Source organism: Lampetra fluviatilis, chromosome 9 (assembly GCF_964198595.1).
Source record: "Lampetra fluviatilis chromosome 9, kcLamFluv1.1, whole genome shotgun sequence".
NCBI classification, from domain to species: domain Eukaryota; kingdom Metazoa; phylum Chordata; class Hyperoartia; order Petromyzontiformes; family Petromyzontidae; genus Lampetra; species Lampetra fluviatilis.
The window spans coordinates 6325709-6340409 of NC_136283.1; the positions used below are offsets into that span (position 1 = coordinate 6325709).

The following is a 14701-nucleotide window of genomic DNA, read 5'->3' on the forward strand; positions in this document are numbered from 1 at the left end:
GTTCACACAGGGGGCTTCAGTGGGTGCAGCCTGAGGCCTCACATTTTGTGCCCAACCCCCCCCCATCCACCACAAAAAAAATATACACTTAACTATAATGGTTGAAACATAATAATGTAGAATTTTGATTTTAAGATTTCATGACTGCAGGGATTCATATTCTTGGTTCTTACGTGACTTTACCGAAAGAACCAAGAATACAATAATGTAACACAATGTATGTATAAGGGGTGCCATGGTGGCGAGATGTTAACTTCCTTGCCTGGTATGCAGGAGGTCGTGGGTTTGATCCCGACCCTGATACCTGTTGTATATTTGGAGTTTGCATGTTCTTCCTGTGGTCGCATGGATTTTTCTCCAGGTTCTTTGTTTTTAAAGTATTGAATACATGCGAAACCCTAGGCCCCCATCAAATGTAATCCAACCTTGGGTACGTGCATCATTGTCAATGCAGTGCATGCACCTATGTTGAACTTCTTTCACACCATACATAGTCAACCGTGCTAATTGCACATGCAGGAAAAGAACAACAAACTAAACACAAAAAACAGTTCTAAAGAAATGGGTGTTCAAACCAGATAATTTAAAATTGCATAGCTCCAGTGGCTTCCTAATATTGAAAGGAAGGGCCATCCAGATGACCGCTGAAGAGCATCTGAAAGCGCACAATGCCAGTGAACATCGTTGTTCAATGACTAGCCAAAAGCTGCTGCTGCGAGAATGACTGGAGTTTGCATGATGGTTTATGCTCCTTGATGAGATAAGCAAAGGCAGTGACGTGACTCCGTTATCAGCTCAGGGGGTGTAGTAATCGGTCAGGTGGAGCCCCATTATTTGATTTGTCTCGGCACGGTCGCATCCTAGGCTATTGTATATCGCGGCTCCCCTCGCCTAATCACATCGTTACGCTCACGGTCTCGAACATTTAACGTTGTAGGGGCGCTCTATCTTCGCAAAATTCAGCCACTACAGCTCCGTCGTACCTCTCTTCAATTCTAGATTTGAAGCTTTCGTGACTGCAAGGATTCATACTCTTAGGTTTCTTCGGTAAAGTCACGTAGGTCAAAAATAAAATTAAAATTAGTAAAAGTAATAATAGAAATAAAATAATAAATCACGACGTTTCGGAGGCAACACAAGTTTCCGTCATCAGTTGGGACCGTCACAGCTAGATTTACTGTATCAAGTACAGCAATTTAACTATTTTACTAAAAATAAATTTTACTATTTTACTGTACCTCTCTGCAATATTGCGTTACTGATCCAATTAAATTTAAATAAAACGTGGAACGTTAATGAAAAAATGTTCATAGAAATGTTTTAGCCGCATTTCAAATAAGCGTTTTGTTCTTTTACACTTGTTGAAAACATATCGCACAGTGGTTGTCAAGGGGGCCCCAACTCGTAGCTTTGGCCACCAAGGGGGGGGGAGCGAGGCACCCCCTGCCCCCACGCTCGTTACGCTGCTGCAGCGAGACACTGGTTAATTTGTGGCCAAGCACTTTGTGTGTAAGCGGCGTTGCAACGCGGCGTGGTAACTCAACGGAAGGAGGTGCCCTCGTGGTGTCGCACGCTTGGTCTCTGTGTCCACGGCTAGGAGTTGTGGGCCCTAAGTTCCAAGGTCTGTCTCACCCCCTCCGCCCCCCCCCTGTACGTAGCGACATGCTGTGAGGATCGCTGTCGAACAAGTGAAGTGTCATTTGTAAGGGCATGTTCAAGCTGTTGACCTTTGGGTTTAAATATCCTACGACCTTGCTCTCCAATAGTTGGTCATTGTGTTGTTATTCTCTGGATAATTGAATTGAAAAGGCACTGGTGACTCCTTTTAAAACGGGAATATTTTCATCCTAATGGAGCAAGAAAGCGGTTGAAAGGTCGTATTTGTAAATGTACTAAAGTAATGAAAATTTGACCTATAACATCATATGGCTGGGCCATGGTGGATTTCTAGAAAATTACACGTTTAAGTATTTTATATGATGCCAACATTTATCTATTAAAATTATGTTTTTTCACTATTTGCCTGTGTGTGTAAGTAACACTCAAGAGCATTGCTTAACCAAATGTTAACCTCACATTTGTCTACATAATTTGAAATACTTCAATCAACTAGCTGTCATTTCGTTCTGTTTTGTTTTGTATCGTGTTTTGTGGCATGAAGCCTCGGGAAATTATTTATTTAGGAGGAGCTGTCTAGGGTTATTTTTTAAAATGAGTATGAGGTTGACTGTGTCACTTGTAACATAATGGATAATTGTGCTCTTTTTAAATGACTGTCATTCACGTAATTTATAGAAAGTGCTTTAATAACTTTTTGGCCTGCGCACTTCTGTCGTGATTTAATTAGATTGCACAATGGGTTTTTTTTCCTTCACTTATTCACAAAATAATGGAATGCAAAAAATGTTTGCCAAATGTAATAAGTAAAATAATAAAGATTTCCTGAAGTTATGTTTGGATCTAATAAAAATTTAAAACACGACTATTCCATTTCATCACATTTTTGTTTCTTTTGCTAACGTGTTCAATTGTGGTATATCCATGTAATGAGCATGTTTGATGGATTCAATCTCAAGTGTATCATTTACACAGGTGATTGGAGAATACATTATACTTCTGGCTCATTTATTATATAAATATTACATAATATGTAATGAAAGACACTCATTATTTCTTCCCTGACCAGTGAGATGAATTAATTGCGTTATGAATTGAAACATGATGACGAACAGGAAAGTATAGTTAACGTCGCTCATTTGTAAATTGTCATCAAATAAAATGTTTCTAGATTTGAAGCTTTCGTGACTGCAAGGATTCATATTCTTAGGTTTTTTCGGTGAAGTCACGTAGGTAAAACATTAAAATTAATAAAAGTAAAATAAAATAACAATCACTTGATACAGCTGTCGTGGCTGTGACGGTTCCACCTGAAGACGGAGGCTTGCGTTGCCTCCGAAACGTCGTGATTTTTATTTTATTTTACTTTTATTAATTTTAATGTTTTACCTACGTGACTTCACCGAAAAAACCTAAGAAAATTAAATGTTCTTAATTTGTATAAAGCTGTTTAATATTGTGTACAATTCGACGCAGATCTAAGTTTATGTTGGCGTGTTTTTTTTTATATCTCCAGGAAAATCTTAAAAGCATCCGGGAAAGCATCGCCCGGAGAAAAAAAGAACCCAGTCCAAGGCAACCAGGTAACGTGTGGGTCCACTGCTCAGGATGTTTTCATGAAAAAAAGACTCTTGAGACGTGAAGATATACTGTGATGAATACGAAAAACTCTGTGTGGTACATTCCTCATATGTAACCGTATATGGAGTCGCTGCCAGGTGCCTTATCCATGGAATGCTCCTCCCCATAACTTAAGGGACTGTCAGTGGGTTGAGTCTTTTAGGTCGCGTCTTAAAACATTTGTTTTCACTTGCATACACGTCTGTGTAGGTTACGTGCCTTTTGTATTGCCTTACTCCTTTCTAGTTTTATTCAATCGAATCTGTTAAGGGTTGGGTTATATGTAAAGTGCTGTGGAGGTCTTGTGTAAATGGTGCTGAAAAAAATCGAGTTTTTGTGAGTTAATCTCAATGTATTAATCACTTATTTCTGTAACATAATGTACATATACAGCTCATTTATCTATCCGCTGCTGGATGAGGACGTCTTCAAACCATGTGGGTCATGAGCATTATTTAATCGTGCTTAACCACGCTGGTCACTGTGGGTTGGTGAAGAGAGAAATGGAACGTCACGTATAATCACTCTCCTTAAAAAAAAACTGGAATTCCATCACATGCCATAGCAAAGTTGTGAGCAAGTGATGTTGAGATAGAAAACACATCTGTCAGTTTCTTTATAACTTAGATTTTCGCTTACATTCTCACTCAGGTGCTGAATCTGTACGATTGTTCTCAGTGACAGCTTGCTTCCACTGAAGGAAACTGCCATACATCAATTCCAAGCATGTATGTTATCAATAAAAGCAACACGAGTTTCACCGTATGGCACGATAGCTAAAAAAAACAACTCGCGTGGATATATTCCACTCGAGAGAGGTGTTGAGTAAAAATAAATAAGTCCATTTATTTCCACATCTGAAGGAAAAAAATATTTGTGTACGTGTAAGTAAGCTTTGATATTACAGACGGTGTCTTTTGGCCATTTACTAGCATGCGGCAGCTTGCCATGGATATGGCTTTGATGCGCAGCCAGATGAATGTCCCATGCAGTTCACTGCATGCTGCCCCATGCAGTGACGTAAGCACATGGCACAGATCCTGAAATTACAATTCATCCAGTTACCCTTGAGCTCAAAGGTGAGCTGTGTAATTTAAACCTATAAAACGTTTTGCATGTGTAATTTATTGCCCCAGTGAGTGCAAGTTTGCTACTGCGTTTGTGCATGTGCAAAGTATGCAATGTCATTCAAATGAACACAACAGAATGAAAAGATACCATATTTTTCCAAGTCACCAATATGAATGTTGGGATTTCATGGTTCACGCAAATTCTATGGAGATGTATAATGCTGTTATCCGCTATGGGCATGCCTCACTCGGCCTTCTGGAAACACCCTGGATGAGAGGCATGCTAGCTCCACATGTGAACTGAACATTAAATACAGGCTGTTTATTTTAATGGGTGAGTGCACCTCATAGGCTTTTATATATATTTGCACAAACACAGGAATGTTGGGTGAATGAAATGTGTGAACAGCCCTTGCCTTGGTGTCTCTGCTCAGAACATAATGTCTCTTTTTTTTTTAAAGAGACGTTATGGATAAAGTCCTTCACACACTTTTGTTGGTCACGGGCAGGGGTCAGCAACCTGGGGCTCCGGAACCGCGTACGGGTCTTTGAGGGCTGCTTTGTGATGCTATTCACATTGCATTGTGGCTCTTGAAATATTGATTTATTTACTTTTACCAAATTTGAGACAGAAAAAATGCCTCTTGTAATTTTGATTACTGACCACTGATTATTGGGGGTTGTTTGACCATACTTCACCACGCTGGTCATTGGGGGTTGTTTGATCATACTTCACCACGCTGGCCAGTGTGGGTTGGTGAAAGGGGAGCCTAGGATTCATCAGACAGCACTCACCACTGATGTCAGCTATGGCCAGGAAACAAACTCAGGATAAGGAATGTTATTAGTTTTTTTTTTACCACGTGCAGCTTGCAAATTTGTGCCCCGTCATGATATCGGTGTTACAATGCTGACATCATGTTGTCCTTTATATATTTATATATAACACAAAAAACTCTTATGGATTATATTGGTCGCGAAAGTCTACGTGTTAAAATGAAATAGAGGCTTGCAGAGTGATTTACTCATAGTTTCTATTTTTGTAACCAACATAAAAAAAAATTGTGAACATTTTAAACTGCTTTATTCTTGGTTCTTTCAGTAAAGTCACGTAAATAGAAAACAAAAAACAAAAATAAAAGCAAAAACCACGACGTTTCGATCGCAACACAAGCGGTCTTCCTCAGGCGGATTGTGTTGCGATCGAAACGTCGTGGGTTTTTTGCTTTTATTTTTGCTTTTTTGTTTTCTATTTATGTGATTTTACCGAAAGAACCAAGAATATGAATTCCTGCATTCACGAAAGTTTTAAGTCAAAATTTTAAACTGCTATTCTGGAAATCAATTCAACAAAAAAATGTCAGTGCAGTAATGTATTTACTTTGTTACTTTTATAATGATGCAATGTGTGGACTATTTGGCCATTTAAATACGAACATCATTAGCAATCCCGGTCTATGTGTGTCATTCATTCATTCATTCGAATGAATGCCTCTTTGGTTGAAAAAATGAGATGCCATTATGTATCTTCCACAGTGTGGCTATTATTCCCTCTGAAATGGATTTGCTGCACAAATAACATATTTTGGTTTCTACCATGTGAGGAGTTATAAAATAACTGGATTATATGTAATTCGTGAAAACTTTTCAGACATGTAAATCCACAAATGGTGGATTTACATGTCAAAATGGTATTCAAGATAAGTTCTGACAATAAAACAAAAACAAGTTGATTTATGTAAAAACTTTAAATTTTTACTGCCTTGAAAATAAAAAGTCATGTTTTACTAAGTATTTATATATATATTTAATTAATTAAGATGCAACAATAAGTGGTGGGCAGCGACCGCGACGATGGTGGGTTTTCCACCAATTAAAGGTCGTTGCCCATCACTTACATTAACATTAGCTGCCCGCCCATGCTGCTGACATTTGGGCTACGCCCATTTCAAACCTTTATTAACAGTTTGCCTTCAGAAGCTAACCCCCTTTTCCTAATGACGACCGCTTGTGTTGCGATCGAAACGTCGTAGTTTTTTGTTATTTTCTTTGAACCTATCTACGTGACTTTACCGAAAGACCCAAAGAATACAGTCTACATTTGTATTTGTCTTTTTTGAACGCCTATTGCTTGGCCACATTTTCTACATTTTTGTAGCCGGTGGTCTAAAACAATCAAACGACCACACGTGCAATTCTTTGGAACTTGGTCATCTGCATCCTTTTGTAATGGATTTTCTCACCATTTTTTGTTGTCCTTTACAGATTTGAAAGAGGATATACCTGTCGGCCTGTATGAATCTCTGCCGTCAAAAGAGGTTCCTTTTCCGAGCCAAGGGGCGTTCCGTCACCGTCCCATGCGTGACTCTACCTCCAGCACGACAAGTGAGACTCGTTTAGAATTGATGCAGCGTGTGGAATGCATTTGCCGTTTAATACTGTAACATTATCGTCACCTCCGGTGGTACGTTTTGTGACGCGTTCACATGCAAGGGATGATCCACTGAGGATGAATCAGCCTGGTCTCCCATGCTCACCAGATGGGTCGGGACAATGTTTGCATCTTTGCACCACCTACAGCGGTGACTCACTTGGCTTATTGCCGAGTGCCCATATTGCCTCATCATATGTTATCATACATTTATATAGCGCCTTAACCAAGGCACTGTACAGTGGACTAACAATAGTAAAAGATGGTTGGCTAGATGAAAGGAGATGAGTGGATGGGATATGTGTAAAATGAGGTGGTGGTGGTGACGATGCGTGGAATAAACGAAGATAGAAATGGGATGAGTGGATTGCTGATGAGTGACCATGGGGAGTTGGGAACAGGAAAGGCGTTCGTATGAGTGGAGAGGACAGCAAGGAGAGAAGGAAGTGTGGGCAAGAGAGAATAAGTGGTTTAGGGAGAAGAGTAGAAGGTATTGAGAGAGGGTGATTGTTTGACATGGGTGGACTGTTTAAACACTACATAAAGGTTCACACCACAAACTTAAACCACATGTGTGTGCTTGGTCTGCTGTGACGAAAACCAAATTTTCTATGTATTAGACAATTATACATTACACATTCTTCAATTAGAAGACAGCAATTAATGATGATGATGATTATGGTGATACTGTAAGAGGAGTCATTGACAGCATTTATGTATGTAGGTGCACGTGCTTGTTATGTCTTAAAAAAGACGATAAATAAAATAAAAAACCTGCAAATTATGAGAAAAAACAACGGAACAGGAAAATTCATTCAGGCTGCAAAGACGCAGAAATCAGCACGCAAGGATGTGCTGCTGCTCACAAACAGCAGGAAGGCACGACTCCCATCATGCCTTGCATGCCATGTGACTCAAATGACATGTACGATGCTCTTACCCTTGTCTAGATCATCAGCTCAAAAGAGAGCTGAATGAGTGCCCGTATTATTGTTTAGACTACCAAGTCTAAATTTTTTTTAAATGTTCCTATCCCATCAGGCAGCAATGAAGATATAACTACACAGGCTGCACTAGTTTGCTTTGTTTTAGTATGATATATAATAACTTAAATAACGTAATGTTGATCATTGTCATCATTTAATATTTGTACTCCAGTAGCCACGGGCATCCTCGTAAACTAGTAAACGCGATGATATCATTATCTTGCTGGACTCCTGGCCATGCAGAATGGCTCACCCCCAGATTGCAGAATGTGCTTCTATTGCGCGTATAAATCACAAAAACTGATGCATCGCCACTAGCCTGCGATGTTCTTATAATAGTGGTACAATATACAGCACTGCACGTAATAACCAAGCACTGTGGTACATAGCATTTATGAGCTAGCCTTTGTGCAATAAAATTATAGTCATATCTCCAATATGACACATTTATGTAATTTTAATTGGCCCAACTTAAAAATGTATTTAGACCTCCAGTTTAGTGTATCTGTGTATAAATGATGTATGGGGACAGAAACTGAGTGTTCATTGATAACAAAAAATTCCTCTTTAAGCTTTTGATATTTGTGTGGAAGAAATAGCAACATTCATACATTCACCATCAACCTCACAAATACCTAACCTACCACCTATTTCTTTAGAAATTTTAACTCAAGCGTTTTCACATTGTTTTATACAGGGCCAGCATTCTGACATTGGCAACGCTTTAATGTTTGGCTTTAAAACATCATATGCAATTTTTTTTTCCAGTGATTTCCGGATATATTTGAAATGTTAAATTGCCCACGGAAAGGGGGACCAAGGTTAAAACACCATCTTAAAGGAAGAGCTATTAAAACATATTAAAAATACAATTTGCCAACCGGAAGGATGTAATAACTTTAAAAAGAAATTGTGACCTTTATTCAGAAATGACTGTGTGTGTGACTTCAGATGGGTTGGAACTTCACGTGGGGAGCGATAGTGTAGCGGTTAGCGTGCTGTGCTACGAACCCAGCGAACGAGTTCGATTCCCGCTCATGCAAACACCGGTGACGATTATTTGAACCGGTCTTGGGCCTCCCCTAGGTCGACTCAGCCTCAAATGAGTACCTGATGCAGTGTGTAAACATCGCCACTGGGGAGACAAAGGTCGTCGGAAGTGGTGCTGGCCACCCACCCCCTCGTGCGCTAACAACACTTGCCCCAACAGTTTGTTAAGGATATACGGGGGATATTTGTCTTCATTGTCAAATCGCCCTGCATCCAGCCAGTTACCGTGGACCACAAAGGCAAACAACAAATGACGGAGCGGGAATGTAGCATGGTGGTAATTGTTACCGGTGAGTTGAGCTGTAATGCTCAGCGATTGTGGCTGTCTACCAAGCACTTGCATGTAGAACGGGAAGCTGATCAGGTGAATATGATTCCAGATAAGGCTTTTGAAACCAGTCCGCTGCTGCTGCTGTTCGACGTTGCCATGCAGCACTTGACCTACGTTGCAGTCTGTTATCGGCTACACGGGGGATCTTTGTCTTTGACGCCACCATGTGTTTGCGGCTGCTGCTACATGAGCCACCTGTTCTACAGCAAGCTTATGTCTCTGTGATGTTTTGGATACATTTTCATCTATTTAAATGAAAATACTCGTTCCGCTTTACAATTAAACAAAACGTGCGATACTGCATTAGCAGTGTTGCCCAACAAAAACCTCAGCACGTGTCAGAACATCTGCGAGAAAGAGCAAAATAAAACAATCACCTTTCCCCCCCTCGTTATGGCAGGGTTACTGACGAATGTGAGTTTTATTTTGTCATTTGTGCATTCCACTTGTCTTTAGAATGTGTTCAACATGCACATTTTCTAGCAAAGTGTTCGACTGTATTTTAATGATAACAATTTGTTTTAACCCATAGCTGCACGTGTTCTCATTATAAATTGTGCGTCTCCGTTCTGAATTTGTGGGACATCACAAAAGAAGTTGACATTGTATCGACAAAGCGGTTATAAAATATGGATAGGGGTGGTTGTGCTGCATGTGAATTGGTAAGAGATTGATTTTAACAAGCAATACAACTTACTTGGCATGGAGGAAGCCATTCCCCGTGAGTGCAGAAAAGCTCGAGATCAATTAAGATTTTGCTATCACTGTATAATATCCTTATAGCAGAATAAGCAAAATATATACATTTAAATGATACACCTCCAGTGATAATAACAATGCATTCCGAATGGGCATACAGCACTACATACTAAAAATGAATTTACTATTAAAAGCTTGACAAAGCTATCTTATCAGAAAACATTAAAAGGCAACGTCTCAAACAATGGCCCTTAAGTACATAAATACAGAGGTCAGAGAGATAGAGGAGATACGAGTTGGAGGCCACACCTTTACACCATTGGACCTAATAAGAATCACATTTTTTTATGTTTGCTGATGGACAGTTTTTAAACTGACATGAATAGTTACCTGGTAACTGTAAATTGGCATATTAATTTAATTAGTGTCAGTTCCCATTGGTGTAAAATGCATTCACCAACTTATCCGCTCTGTTTCTCTGGTCCACCGTATTTATGCGCTTTGAAGGACCATTCAACAAAATGTCATCTTGCTTTTATTTGTCCTTCTAAGGCCACAGTGTTATTGACGGATGTGTTGAGGATTTTTGTTTGTTATTTGTGCTTTCACACCACTGCCAATGCAGTATAACCAATTTTTTTTATTTCATCGGAGCATATTGCACAAGTTACATGTCTCCTAATATATGTGACCAGAGAGGTAATGACATTCTGAAGCGTTGATATCGACACGCACATGTGGACGAAGCAGCAATTAGAGCTGGCCTACGTACAGATAATTTGCAATTAGCAAGATAAATATTGCAAAATGTCGTCTGAAACATGTGACATGAAAAACCAGGAGCTCTTTACAACAAACTAGAGCATGTTTACAGAGGGTTTCTTCAGAGAGTTTTCAGTCCTGAATTAACCCAATGTGTCCATCATTTATCCAGTTTCCCAGCGATGTATCTTTATAATTAGAAAACTAAAATATATTGAGAACCAGGAACTGAATTTTAAAGGCACATATTAATAAAACTTCACGTCACAATATGTTCATAAAATCATGGGTTTATATATGTATACGATATATGTAAATTATAATTTATGTTTATTAAAAAGATGAGTGTCGTTACTTTTTTGTTCGTGTTTCAATTAAATTACATTGATACGGTTTATATACAAAGCAGAATATTGTCTCAATTTAGTTTTTTTATGACTATTCCTGTCAATTATTGCAAAGTGAAATAGAAAATTCATGAGACCCAAATGCATTAATAAATACACGAACGTATAACAAAAATAAAAAATACTTTTCCAATATTGTGAGGTTGTGAAATGTGCATTGCAACTCCCTATTATCTCGCTGCAGAATGACTTTGTATCCAATTAATCCCAAACATCACAAGCTCAGAAAGCATCCGAATGGTTCAGTACCCCACTGCGCTTAGTGAGTGTCTCATAGACTACAGTGCATGCTGTTAATGGGACTCTGGGCACTTGCTGAGCCCAACTGCAGGCTCAATACTAAATAACCGTTACCAAAATAGAACTATCCATGGTGCATTGCTTAACACCTGTGTTGGCTCAGGGGACTCTTATTTCACATGCATAAAGGCGTGGCCAGTAACCATAGAGAGAGAGCCTCGTATTTTTGGCACACGGTTGGGTTTACCCGGCGCTTAATATTCTCTGGCACAGAAATCCAGTACTGCTTTGAATTCCATCGTTGCAGCAAGGGGTCACCGCAGCATTTCCCCATATAATCTCCGTATTGAGCTGCGGAAGGGGAATTTGACGAGGCTGCCTGTACCCCTTCAACTGTTGAGGGCATTGAGTAATTACGAGTGGATTTTCCATAAAAATGTGGCAATGCCATGAGGGTATTCAATAGATTATACTTGTGCATGTACTTTCTCATCCTCACCAAGGATGGTCTCACACAATGGTGATTAAATGAGAGCTTTAAATTAAATGCATTTGACTTAAGAGGCAAGCACGCTATACTTGTTGCCAATCAGCCACCCTCTACGATAACACTCAGCATTATTTTACAAAATCAGGATGCTTGATAATCAGACACACCTTAACGCACGTATTTGCATCTCGTATGTTTTCTAAAATAAGACATGAAATATACATAAAACATTTCAAGTGATGTGTCATTGAAAAAAAGTATATGCAATATTAAAACACACGCGGGCCTGGCATCTGAGGATGTCAGTAGCTACGTACCCACTGTTGTACAATTACTATAATGTTGATTTATACAATGCAAATGCATTTCAAGACTCTAGACAGATATAATGGGAATACTTCATTTTTTATTACAGGCAGGCAGTCAGACATAGGTAGATAAGAAAGAAGATATTGGGCTTGAACAGGCTCCAGGGAGTCAACAGCACAGACGACTGGGGAAGGCGGGTTTCCGAGTATGGGGCAGCAGAGAATAATGAGCCACCATCTGCTCAAAGTTAAGATTGGCCGGGGGCTTTTGACAGAAAGCCTTAATTGCGGTAATTGAGAATGCGTGGAGTAGAGTGAGATGAGAGGCCGGGGCAAGTCGATGGAGAATATTTTAATACGGTGTGGATATGATGTTGAAGTTGATTGAGGACTGGATTGAGAGCCAGTGGGAGGGTGATGTGGGTCTCATTTTTGGATGCAGGTGAGCATTCTGGCAGCATCAATTTTAAATCATTTGAGATTTGGATAAGATGGATTTGGGGTTGACCCCATAGAACAGAGTTTCAGTAATCGAGTCACGATATGATTAGGATCTCAGCACAAGCCGAGGTAAAGAAATTGATTCGTCTTGTTTGCCCATCCAAGAATGCATTTACCGCCTCAAAGTACTTGTTGCCCTTTTGTCCTTACAGAGTTGGATGGAGATAGACAATTCTCACGATTCCTAGCACTGAGTGTTACTTTCTCCCAAGGTGGAGTCCTAAAGCGCGCGCGCGCGTGTGTGTGTTGTGTTGCCCTGTGCCCACAGGCTCCGTCAGCAGCCGCTCAAGCACTCGCAGTTTGCAGAGCCTGAGCAGCGGCGCAGAGGCAGACATCGAGGTGACTGACATTCTCACTTCCCAAGCCTCCGAGGGAGTAAGGGGACAGAGCACTGAGCGCACACCATGGTTAGATGTGTTGTCTTGTGTTGTCTTGTTGGGTAAGAGTCGATTTATGAACAATCACAGCCGGTGCCGTTGAAGAGAGCAACCGGCCAACTTTGCCGTTTTAATCCGAGAAAACATTTCACAACAGCATTCATAACAAAGGCTCTGGGTTTCAATTGATTGACAGTACTTTTGCCAATTAGATTGATTCCTTACAAAACCGTCCAGGACCACAATTTAAATTGTGTCTGCAGAGAGCACAATTACACAGTTGCTGTGGTAAGCATTGCGGTGTTTTAAAATGTTGCCATCCCCAGTGCTGCTGCTAAACAAATGATTTGGCATGCTGCTGTGTTGTCAGTGATGCACAAACACATTTAACAAAAAGACTCAACACACTTGCCAAAAACACTGTGGCTTTAAAAGAAAAAAGTTTGTGATCGGCTACATTTCGAGCAGTGGTCCTTGTGCTACGAAGAAGAGCCATTGCCTAAAACGGTGCCAATTACATATATATATTTATTTAAGGCCACAGTGTTATTGACAAATATTTGTAAAAAAAATTCTACTGCTACCGACATCACTCAGTGTCTCCATTCACCATGATGCATGATGACACACTCGAATCTACATTCAACATGCCTAACATTGCAATCGCTGGTAGTTTAACTGAACTCAACTGTGGGTCAGTGTTACCTGTTTGGTTACAGTATTCATGGAAGACAGTTTCGCATCCATACGTGTTGTTGTACATGTGTACAGAAGCTGTGATGGCAACTTTTTAAAGCATACCTTCTCAAACAGAGGATAATTATGCACAAAGAGAGTGGAAGAGAGCATTAAATACATTTAGATCAAGAAAATGAGAGAGAGATAAATACGCAATATGCAGATGATCAAAGACAGGAAGAAAACAATATAGGCTCTGCAATATAGTACCCTAATCATACATTCCAGAGTATCGCATGACAGCTGTTAGTCCAGTGTCAGACTAGGTCTCCGCAACTTACAGGTGTTGAATCCGCTGATAAGTTACTCACGATGTGTCATAGACCTAATAATGCGGCAACCTATGCTTTGAAATACATGAATATTAAAACATCCGTGTAACTTTGAACGAGAGGTGGAGTGGCCGAGACTTGTGTATTTCCAATTGATTGTGTGTTTTGTTTTCGTCGCCGGTGACTGGGAAGCTCACAGTTTTGAGCCAGCACTTTTGAGTTTGAATTCTGCTTTGTCAGCCACTCATGCTTAAACTGGGTTCTCAAGTTTACCAAGAAGTCGAACTTAGCTCAGTTACTGCACAAAAAACACACCAAAGCATTAGATATGTTTTTAAAAAAGTAATTGGATGTATTTCGGCCTGGAATTTAAGAAGAAAATAGTTGTATTTGTAATGAACCCTCTGGAACGTGTGAGGAAGGAATGTATGTATGTTGAACCTCTTTCGCACCCTACGTAGCCAACCGTGCTCATCGGTTGGCCATTGTCTGACACAGGGTGATGCACCGCACACTCAAAGAGTTCCAAATGGAAAGGTTCACTTGAAATGTAATTAGGAGAAAAGAGCAAAAGTATAAATACTACATCTACCTTTTTCAGAAAGAGAGAGAGAGACCACTACGTGGAGACTGGTGAATGCAGAAACCAATCTGGCCTGAGCACACTGTTTACTCAAGAGCTTGCTGGTCCTGGTTATCTCAATGCCGAATGCTTTGTGGGAGAACTTAGCAAGGCAGTCACATAATTTGCACGTGAATTACAGAGGCTTTCTGATGTAGATGTGCAAAAAATCTATTTCGC

At 40.0% G+C, this 14701-nt stretch overlaps 1 protein-coding gene across 5 annotated transcripts in view; it reads left to right on the forward strand.

The window, feature by feature from the left end:
• The window catches only part of LOC144934163 (phosphoinositide 3-kinase adapter protein 1-like), a 168655-nt gene that overhangs the window by 145037 nt on the left and 8917 nt on the right, over positions 1-14701 (forward strand). For 4 of the 5 annotated variants that reach the window (XM_078859678.1, XM_078859680.1, XM_078859682.1 and 1 more), the window contains 3 exons: positions 3134-3200; positions 6573-6692; positions 12781-12887. In XM_078859678.1, the coding sequence (XP_078715804.1) occupies positions 3134-3200; positions 6573-6692; positions 12781-12887 (294 nt within the window). The remainder of the gene's footprint in view (positions 1-3133; positions 3201-6572; positions 6693-12780; positions 12888-14701) is intronic. The other variant, XM_078859679.1, reaches the window with a different exon arrangement.